At 41.6% G+C, this 10,390-nt stretch overlaps 2 protein-coding genes across 2 annotated transcripts in view; one reads left to right on the top strand and one right to left on the bottom strand.

Moving 5' to 3' along the window:
• Nucleotides 1–4,878, bottom strand: part of LOC118428223 (dTDP-D-glucose 4,6-dehydratase-like) — a 12,749-nt gene extending 7,871 nt beyond the window's left edge. Inside the window, exons 1-5 of the mRNA XM_035838231.1 lie at nt 4,691–4,878; nt 2,331–2,397; nt 1,979–2,047; nt 1,724–1,814; nt 1,157–1,299 (exon numbers count right to left, since the gene is read on the bottom strand). Of these exons, the coding sequence (XP_035694124.1) occupies nt 1,157–1,299; nt 1,724–1,814; nt 1,979–2,047; nt 2,331–2,397; nt 4,691–4,800 (480 nt within the window). The 5' untranslated portion in view covers nt 4,801–4,878. The remainder of the gene's footprint in view (nt 1–1,156; nt 1,300–1,723; nt 1,815–1,978; nt 2,048–2,330; nt 2,398–4,690) is intronic.
• A 108-nt stretch (nt 4,879–4,986) lies between these two features.
• LOC118428222 (integral membrane protein GPR180-like) overlaps nt 4,987–10,390 on the top strand; it is a gene marked incomplete in the record, with an annotated part of 11,461 nt that continues 6,057 nt past the window's right edge. The window contains 3 exon segments of the mRNA XM_035838230.1: nt 4,987–5,286; nt 8,058–8,198; nt 8,536–8,733. Coding sequence (XP_035694123.1) covers nt 5,151–5,286; nt 8,058–8,198; nt 8,536–8,733 — 475 coding nt within the window.

Raw genomic sequence — 10,390 nt, 5'->3', positions numbered from 1 at the left:
TCGAGCTTTGTGTAAAATTCGCCAGGAATGTCCTCACTCGGGACCTCTACAGGGACTGGCTACCACAGTCAAGAGGTGATGTTAGTGGTAGGGAGACAAGAAATGGAAATAAGCTCGACTACATGCCAGTGCGCACCAAGCGCTTCAAAACAAGCCCAATACCATACCTAACCAATCTCTTGAACGAACATGTGCTCAAATAGCCGGTCTTTGTACATATTGTATTACATGTATATTTATATTAGAATCTATTGTCTTAACCTTTTTAATGTATTCATTGATGGAGCAAATTGTTTTAACATAGTGGCTTACATGCAATTCAGCCTACGGCTGCGAGATGTCCACTCATATCTTAGATTGTAATTGTATTGTAATGTTGGTGCGATGGAAATAAACCAAGTTATTATTATACTCTATGCGTCACTATCTCACTTTCTCAGGCCTTTTTATGACTACGACTTGTTATGTGATAATGTCTATCACTATCAGTCGTCATGTGACAAACAAACTCCAAAATGAGATCTACCTGGTTGATAAATAAAGGGACAAGGTGTGTCTCGAAAGCTTCTCAAGTTATGAACTGTACTTGTGTGTATATTTTGTTTAAACTCTTGCAAAAAAGGGACTATGTATTAAGTCTCATAATACTGCACAAAGCAGTCTCATACATGTCATTGAATTCATGAAGGCATGTATAAACTCTGAGATGTGTTATTGTCCTAAGATAAATGCAATCCCATGACTGCACTCTATGTAAATATAGAATACAACACGATGTATTCCGTATCACCAGCCCGACCTGTGGGAGGGCTGGGACCGAGGGTGATGCGGAATACGCCGTGTTGTATTTCATTTATGTCATACCCACCTGAGAAAACCCATGTTTTGATGCGAAATGCGCCAGAAGTTGAACAAATTAGGTGCCCTCGAACAAAAAGTGTTGCAACAGCAATGTTCCAATGTCCGAATCAGGTATTTGAATTGCCAACCGTGCCACACTCGGCCCGCTCAAAATGGTTCGATTTACTCGAAGAAAGCCTGTGTGATACGCCTTTTGAACCTGTGCGATACGGAAGTTATGGCCCGGTCCGGAACACCTGTATTGAACGTTTTCGCATCACAGGTATGACATCAAACAGATAACTGTAAAGCTTACACTGGTGCTTTTTCCTCCGTAGACCTCGTCTGTGCTGACGTGCACGAACCTCTTCACGCCATTCTCGTACGCGGTGTTGACAAGTACGTGGGTCCCGTACACATTCACACGCGTGAACTCTAAAGAACTTGTGAATGACGTATCTGGAGCAACGTAAGGCATAGATTCTGTTAGATACATATATTGGTTGCTGCACTAAAAGTTAGAACATAGCCAATAGGGTGATAAAAGAAACAGTATCCATGATTTTAGGATAGTCTTTTTACAGCAAAAACATGTCAAAATACCTAAATAATGCATTTACAATGTACATACAAGTGACAGTACACCCTTGCTATACTTCTCCATGGGTATTTTGAATTGTATCTTGCATAAAAAAGAATATATATGTCATATTTCCTTATGATGTCTTAAGTTAAGCTTTCAGTTTCTGATAACACTGATGTTTGCTTGGGTATGTGTCTTACTGATTTTATGTTTGTATTGTCATAAGATTTCATGCACTTAAAAACATTGGTGTTAGTATTTATAGTTCTACTATGGTTCATCTATGTTTCTCATACTTACCAACATGAGACTGAGCAGCAAAATGCAACACTGTGTCAATTCTCTCATTCTGGAAGATATACCGCATGAAGTCTTGGTCACAAATGTCACCCTGTAGGATAGGTATATGGAACAAAAGCATGTACACCATAGCTTACAGGAATGTGTGAAATGTATACAGATGGAAAAAGAAATGGGATGAATATAATAGCTTTCTACTGCGTGAGTTTCCGTTAGAAACAAAAGCTATAGGCATTGCATGAAACAACTTGTAACCTGAATGAACTTGTAGTTGGGTCTGTTTTCCACAGTCTCCAGGTTCTTGAGACTGGCACAATAATCCAACTGTCAAAAGAAAGAAGGAGACTTAAACTAGTTAAAGGTTTTATGAGACATGTTTATGGTTAAACATTTTAAATTTACACTCTTATAAGATACTGTACTTACATGTATGTAGGATATACAAATTTAAAAGTATCATTGGCAAATTACTAATTGTTAGCACAATGGTAAAATGGCATAGGCATTACATTACATGCAGTGTGATCCATACCAAACCAAGGAGGTGTGTTTTTAACCTCCTTGACCAAACTGATGCACATCTCTGAATGAGATAGTAGTCACATACCTTATCAAGATTGACTACAAAGTAGTCTTGATGTCTTTCCACCAAAATTGCAACAACATGAGATGCTCTGAAAAGAAGATTAAAGTGATGAACGAGTAAACAATGAGCTTCCTTGGAGTAATAAAAAGTAAACTTATGTTGTTTTTATCTTGTTAAGTTGTATAACTTTTTGCTACATGATATTGCAGCATAAAACAGAGTAAAAGCCAAGTTGGATACATCCTTACACGTCAAGACGTTTGTCAAGGTTTGATGCATAAATATTATGCTATTCCTTTTAGGCGAGAGAGGAATAATTCTCGGATAGGGGGGTTGGGTCAGTGAAATTTGGATTGGATAGGGGGGTTGGGTCAGGGAAATCTGGATTGGATAGGGGGGGTTGGGTCAGGGAAATCTGGATTGGATAGGGGGGTTGGGTCAGTGAAATCTGGATTGGATAGGGGGGTTGGGTCAGGGAAATCTGGATTGGATAGGGGGGGGTTGGGTCAGGGAAATCTGGATTGGATAGGGGGGTTGGGTCAGGGAAATTTGGATTGGATAGGGGGGTTGGGTCAGGGAAATCTGGATTGGATAGGGGGGTTGGGTCAGGAAAATCTGGATTGGATTGGGGGGTTGGTTGAAAATGATGAAATTGGATTGGACAGGGGGGTTGGGTAAAAAAAATCTGGATCGGATGGGGGGGTTGGGTTAGAAGCTGGATTGAGACCTCTTCCACCCCCCCTTCTCAAATATTTTTTGGAACAGCCCATTGAAACAAATTTTCTCGCCTTCACTTCCGGTTGTTTTCAAAAGTATCAAGGTCTCATAACACAGTAATTATCCGCGACCCCCGTCCCCAAAAGTAGTTCGGGTTAAAATAGTGCATCGCGGTACTTGCAAAGGCCGTATTCATTCTTCCGTGCACGACAGCGAGGTGGAATCTATGGTGAATAGTAGAGGAATACATCGGTGTTCATACTGTATAAGTTGGATTACGTCGCTTTTTCGGCCGGCGGGAATTTGCGCCTTGATATGTTACCGGCACTTCCTGTTCGCCGCCTGCAGTTCCATGACCTCCGCTGGGGGTCAAATCAAAGTGTCTGTTATAGAAAAACGAGCCGGCAAATCTATGCTCATCTTCAGATATTTTGTAGCTTGTACCCTCAACTTCAACATACTAAATTCTTGTGAATTGTATCTGCACCCTACTATAGGTTTTGAGTCGTCGAACCACCTCACTTTGGGGTCCTTAACCATGTAAATCCCCATACCCGCAAAACTGTGTTCTGAGACCTTCATCCACAGCGCGAATTCCCCAGGGACGGACAAGCACATTAAATTTGACCGATATATTAGTAATTGACCTTGGCTGACTTGAACTGTAACATTTTCGTTACCGTCTGACCCGCCGTTACCATGGCAACGGCCGCCTAGACCGTTCCCTATGCTTAAGTATAGGACTTAGTGCGGTGTAAAGCCCGCTCGACTCCCCCCCCCCCTTTTCCGCCCTAAAAAAGACAAACCCCCAACCCCAACCACTCAGAACGGTAGAATGTGGTCTGGCAAGCTCCTTATAACAGAAAAAGTCAACCAGAATATTAAATTTGTTGAGATAATGAGACCAATTAGCGGCCCCTCAGATAGTCCTTGTACAGTGCCGACACCTGTGCTAGGCGCCAAAGTGCAAAGTTGGCCATATCTCAGGAACCATTTGGATTTCTGCTCTAAAATTTGGTACGGTTTTGTATCTTGACTAGTTTTATTGTATGAACGTAAAGAAATCCAAGGTCAAGTTGGCTTAAGGTCTCATAACACAGTAATTATCCGCGACCCCCGTCCCCAAAAGTAGTTCGGGTTAAAATAGTGCATCGCGGTACTTGCAAAGGCCGTATTCATTCTTCCGTGCACGACAGCGAGGTGGAATCTATGGTGAATAGAAGAGGAATACATCGGTGTTCATACTGTATAAGTTGGATTACGTCGCTTTTTCGGCCGGCGGGAATTTGCGCCTTGATATGTTACCGGCACTTCCTGTTCGCCGCCTGCAGTTCCATGACCTCCGCTGGGGGTCAAATCAAAGTGTCTGTTATAGAAAAACGAGCCGGCAAATCTATGCTCATCTTCAGATATTTTGTAGCTTGTACCCTCAACTTCAACATACTAAATTCTTGTGAATTGTATCTGCACCCTACTATAGGTTTTGAGTCGTCGAACCACCTCACTTTGGGGTCCTTAACCATGTAAATCCCCATACCCGAAAAACTGTGTTCTGAGACCTCAACAAATTATTTGCCCCCCTCCCACAATTGGAGCGCATGGCAGGGAAAAGTAACTATAATATCATAATTGATGTACACAGAAAATAAATTCAACTTCCTCACATGAAGCCAGCACCACCTGTAACCAGGATCCTCCGTCGGAACTTCGCTTCCGAACAGGAACAACATTCTTGGTGAACAGCCGCCGGCGTTTTCTCCACGGGCGCTGCCATCTTGTATCACCGATACACTTTACGATATGTCGTAAACATAAATAAATAACCATCAATACGTATCAAGTGAAACATCCCTGACTATATACATCAGAAATTACATTTATGCGTACTTTTGAACGTCTTAAAAAGAATATGATACGTTTTTGAGTGTGTTCTTATTGCTAAAAATTCGACTTTACGATAGTACCGCAAAATGTACCCCGGAAGTGAGGAGTGACACGTACCAGCAAAATGGCGTCTGCAACACACCGGTAAAACTGTGAAAGTTTCTTCACCGCAATATCTTTGTTACATCCGGCTACATGTGACGAATAAAGTCAGGATTTGGAGATCAGGTCTGTCTGAAGATGTTGTGGCTGCTTCTTGTCTTAAGAGTTCTAGCTGGCGTCTCAGAAGGCCATGGCAAGACGGTGAGAGGAGTCTTGAGTTCTGAAAGAGCTAAGGAAGAGAAGGGACAACATCTTACAAGCTTTTGGTTCTATGGTAAGTGTGATATGTATATCTCGTTATGTTGTCTGTTATGTATCTAAGACATACTCGGATTGTTTTGTAAAAAAAAATGTTTTCATTGAAAAGAGGTTACCAAATAGACTGGAAAATAGCAGCACAAGTACAATTTCTAAATTCTTAACGTATCATTTAGCCTTTTAAATAATCATCTGGTGTATTTTGCCAGCCAGTAGGTACCCAGTATGAGTAATGAGGCTGTTTAACGTGGTCGAGGCACCTCCTCGAGCACGGGACCCCCGTTTTACGTCCCTCCCGGAAGACGATTTCGTGGAAACTTCGTGAGGCTACAGCAATCCGGACGTCCTTGGTTGGTTCCCCATCCAAGCACTGTCCGGACCGTCGCGTTGCTTAACTTCGAATTCCGATATCGAGGGATCGGGTGTACCAACGCGCCACGCGGCCGTAGTCAAAAATGGCATAGGGTAGACCCATTTACAAAGGGAACGAAGCCATTAAAAGTGATTAAGTTGATAAATGACTACATACTAGTAAGACACTAATATAATGCATTGATATGTATATGCATCTTCATAGTTTCATTCATCAAAATTTCACAATTGAGTGTACCAAACAGGTGTCACTGAGGTTGAAAAATCAACTTTAATATATATCAAAATCGATATTGGCAGTTCAAAGGTACATACTTGTGGCTTAATATTCTAAAAGATCTCTGCACAACACCTCTCTGTGACTATAATACAGGTCTTTCTTTAATGGCTCACTATGGGGGTACGGACGGGACAACTGTAAGACTGTATGTAAAGGTACATACAGTAACAGTATACCCACATGAAGAACTTATGATAAACACTATTCCATGTTATCTTCCATCACTAGTATCCACAAGACCAGAAAACAAACTTTTACTTGCAGTAGCACCTTGTTGTGTCATTTTCTGGTCATTTATTGTAAGGCGATGATAACACCTTGCTGTCATTATATGTGGAGGGAAAGGTCAAATACGACATTTTTAAGTTCAAGCACTTTGATAGCTAAACTTTGTTAGAATTTCATCCTTTATATACCCCTACATAAGATTCTAGCATTCATACTTGGGCAACAAATCAAGAGACTTGATGATTTCATGAATACGATAATACGTGGGGGTACGGACGGGACACAACCAGACAACAGACTAATACTGCAGGGACTTGTTCAAACCTTTTGGAACACATTTGTTCTCTAAATACAAGTTAAATAAAGCATCTACAAATACTGCAATATTGTCTAAACTAAGAAAAAAGGAGATGGACATTATTATTAGATCTGATCTGATCTAGAATGATCTGAGAATGCCATTATACAATATTTTCGTTGATGGCCATGCTCAAACGGTGAACTTGATGGGATGTATCTGTTCTGTCAGGGAATCTGCAATTTCTTGACCTATTTGCATATTTCTTCTGCTCTCTTTTGTCACAGCAAGTACCCCTTTCTTCTCAAGGATTTTATTTTGAGTAAGAGATTTGACGAGCCTCTCCAGAACCTTTGCCTTTATCCTTCGTGTCTCAGGTAGTGCCTGTTCTGTCCTTTTCATGTACACTACCAGCACTGGGAGGTGGGGAGAATAGATCATCACTATCATGATGATGATCTGGGAGAGTGAGCTGGGCTAGAGGAGAGCACATGAACTGGGCAAAATGGGATGGTAACTTTAGGGGAATATTCAGATTTCATCTCATACCAATCCCAGGCAGTTTATGGGCGTTGATGAAAAACCTGACAAAGAAAATGCTGGCAAATTCATCAAAAACTAGTATTTTTAGTGAGGAAATTAATTGTTTGTATCTATTTGGTATTTATCATGTGTTATTTTATCAATTGGGATGTAATTTTCCACAGTATTTTGCTTAAAACTAAAAGTGGGGGTACGGACGGGACAGGTGGGGGGTACGGACGGGACAGGGGTACGGACGGGACATTTGAAGTTATACGGTGCTGTATCAGCCAAGGTCTTTATCACAGATATGGTTTATATAGTGGTTTAGTATCTAGTCAAAGAGACTTGTAAACCATCACAATTAAAGGCTTGTAATATTAGTCTAGTATAGAAATTGAGGGGGGGTACGGACGGGACAGAATTTTTCGGAAAATTACAGCCGATACTTTGATCCTTCGCTGTGAGTCGGATGAAAGTAGGAATGATCTCATTCTACTTTTGTTCAGTTACATACATCATATCAAAAGTTTACATGTCAAATTAACACTTATTACAGTACACTAAAACAATGCTATATACTTTGTATTCTATGTATAAATATTACATTAAAATTGGTAACATGTGGGTGAAAATACAAAATAACCCTGCAGGCAAAAAAAAGTTGGAATATCTTCAAAAAATTGTAATAAATCTCAAGTTAACATATGACTGCATGTACAAAATTAGGAATTTTAAGGCAGCAGCCATGTTTGTGATGCCAGCTGCAATGGTCAGAATGTGAAAAAACTGAATGACTCCTGGTAACACTAAAAATGGGACATTTTTAGGGAACATTTTTTTACGATAGTTTCGCCAAACATTGATGGATTTATCTATTTCTTTTTTTTTGTGTTCCTTATTGCACCAGCTTTTGGAAAATACCAGTGAAAAACAGTAATATCTTATGTAGACTTTCTTATCAACTGGTAACATGTGGAAAAATAAATGGGTACACTCAATTGTGAAATCATCTAACTTATGAATTTTCTTAACATTTAAGGAAGAGTCTTTCTATTAACCTCAATGATGTGGTATTTTTCTGTAGGAGAACCAACCCTCATCCAGTACAAGTTCAATGCCACAGTAACATCAGACGGCAGACTGTACCTGTACCGTGATGATGACTGGAGGGACGCGATGGAGAAACTCACCTGTTTCGACAAGATCTCGGCTGCCAGGCTATCATGTACGCTATGTTTTTAACCTTCTTCATACTGCCCTAGCCATAACCAATTAAGGAATGGTTATTGAAATAACACAATGGCTGCATTTCAAACAATATCTGTTGTTTTTCATCAGTGACACTGGAGAGATCTTGTTGGAAAGGGTTTTCTCCAGTGACACTGATAAAAACAACGGATGTTGTTTGAAACGTTGGACTGTTTCCAAAATCATATCCAGTTACTTGAGTAACTGCTTTTTGGCATATCTTATTACCTGGATGTCTAATCTTCGATGACATAAGAGAGGTCCTGTGTTTGAAGACAGTTTGGTTTATTCATGAAGATCTTTTTTTCTTCCAGTTGATCTTGTGCAAGCGGAGTCCAACTTCACCTTTTCCAGCAGCAGTGCTGAGCTGTGGCACGTTGTGTACGCAGAGCTCAGCACATGTCAGATGGGGTCATTTGTGGGACAACCCAACACCATACAGTACCAGCTGAGACTGTTCAACCCAGACAGGGAGGGGAACCCCTTTGACCACTTCAGTACAGGGGAAAGAGGTACTTCAGTAATCTCCAAGCAGATCTTGCTGTGGCAAATGGGAAGGAGTTTAGCCGGCAGAGGAGTTATTGGCCACAGCGAAGATCTGCTGCAGAACGCACCGGTCAAAGGCAGCGGGAGGAGCGATCTTTTCAGAAACGTGTTTCTGCTCCTCCTAGTATCCACTTACCTCCAACGTGCAAATTGGCTAAATTTGGCCAGGATTATCGTTTTACAACCCTTCCGAGCCAGTATCTGGGACAAACGCGGCGAGCCGCGCCAGTTCACAGCGGGGGCTTCCCCCCGAAACCGCTGGAGCAGACTGCATCACAGCGCACCAAGACAACGTATCGACATATGAAATCATCAGTTGTACACAAATAACAAGTTATTATCTAGTTGTTACTTGTATATATTTTGCAATAAAAGCTGCGCTAAACACTTCCTGTATCATTTTTTCATGTCTGCAACTTCAAATCTTTACCGATCATATACGCTTGGATTCGGTTCAAAGACCCACGCTCGTCACATTTGACGGACAGACATCGGCGTGTAAAAACGTAGACAGAACTTGAAATTTTGGAAAGGTATCCACATAATCAGCACGTGCATTTTCAGCAAAGCCGATTTGAATTATTTCTAACGGCGTCCGGTGCATTCTCAGGCAAATAAACGGGCGCCGTGGCTTCATGAAACGTTGGGGGAAATCGACGTCAGCGCCCCCCTCCCCACTGCACTTGCGTCCTGTCGCATCGTGCTGACGCGTTTTGCTGTTGTTTTCCTCCAGTACGTAGTAAGTTATTGACGCGTTATTGACACCAAAGAAATCCCCAGATGTCACAGAAAACACAATGAACTCTTACAGCCGACCCGTGACGGGATCCCTGGCCGGCCCGGCGCACGCCCGGGGCAATTCGCACCTTCTTCCTAACGCAGTTTAATTGCCTGATAATAGCCTTTGACCGGTGCGTTCTGCAGCAGATCTTCGCTGTGGCCAATAACTCCTCTGCCGGCTAAACTCCTTCCCATTTGCCACAGCAAGATCTGCTTGGAGATTAGTACTTCAGTACATCATTTAATTTTGTACACAACCAAAATATTGTCCTGTCAACATTTTGGTCAGACCCCCTCGACCACTTCAGAACTAGCCTGGTCACTAAAAGTCACTGCATCACTCCTGACACTGAGAGCTGGAAGCACCACGTCCAGTCACGTGGTATTATGGAATAAACCATCCCCAGGTGTGGGGGTGCCTCACATGCAATTACACAGGATGTCCGCTCATCCTAACACCATCATCATTATCCTCATGATCAGTCAGCTGGTCCATTTTCCCCTGTTGATGGCAAAGTCAAATCTAGAGATATGTTTTGTTGAGGGTTGGCCATTGTAATCTCCCAGGGGCTACTGAATGTACATGTAATGTAAATATTTAATGTACATTGTAGGTGGTAGGCTGGAATCCTTTTCCATGTCTACCATTAGTAAGGATGAAGTTCCTCCTCAGGCATACAGAGTATGTGTCCCAGAAAGTTTCCTAGTCAGGTATCCAAAACATTTATTATAATAGGTGCCAAGTCTCTTTAGTTTTGTCCTTTGTGGATGGGATGAAAGAGACTTGGCGGCTCTAACAGGTTTGGATACCAGACTAGTTCAGTATATGAAAAGAGGACATCA

Source organism: Branchiostoma floridae, chromosome 12 (assembly GCF_000003815.2).
Source record: "Branchiostoma floridae strain S238N-H82 chromosome 12, Bfl_VNyyK, whole genome shotgun sequence".
NCBI classification, from domain to species: Eukaryota; Metazoa; Chordata; class Leptocardii; order Amphioxiformes; family Branchiostomatidae; genus Branchiostoma; species Branchiostoma floridae.
Note: the sequence above shows the minus strand (reverse complement) of the source record. Positions and strands in the feature narration are given on the sequence as shown.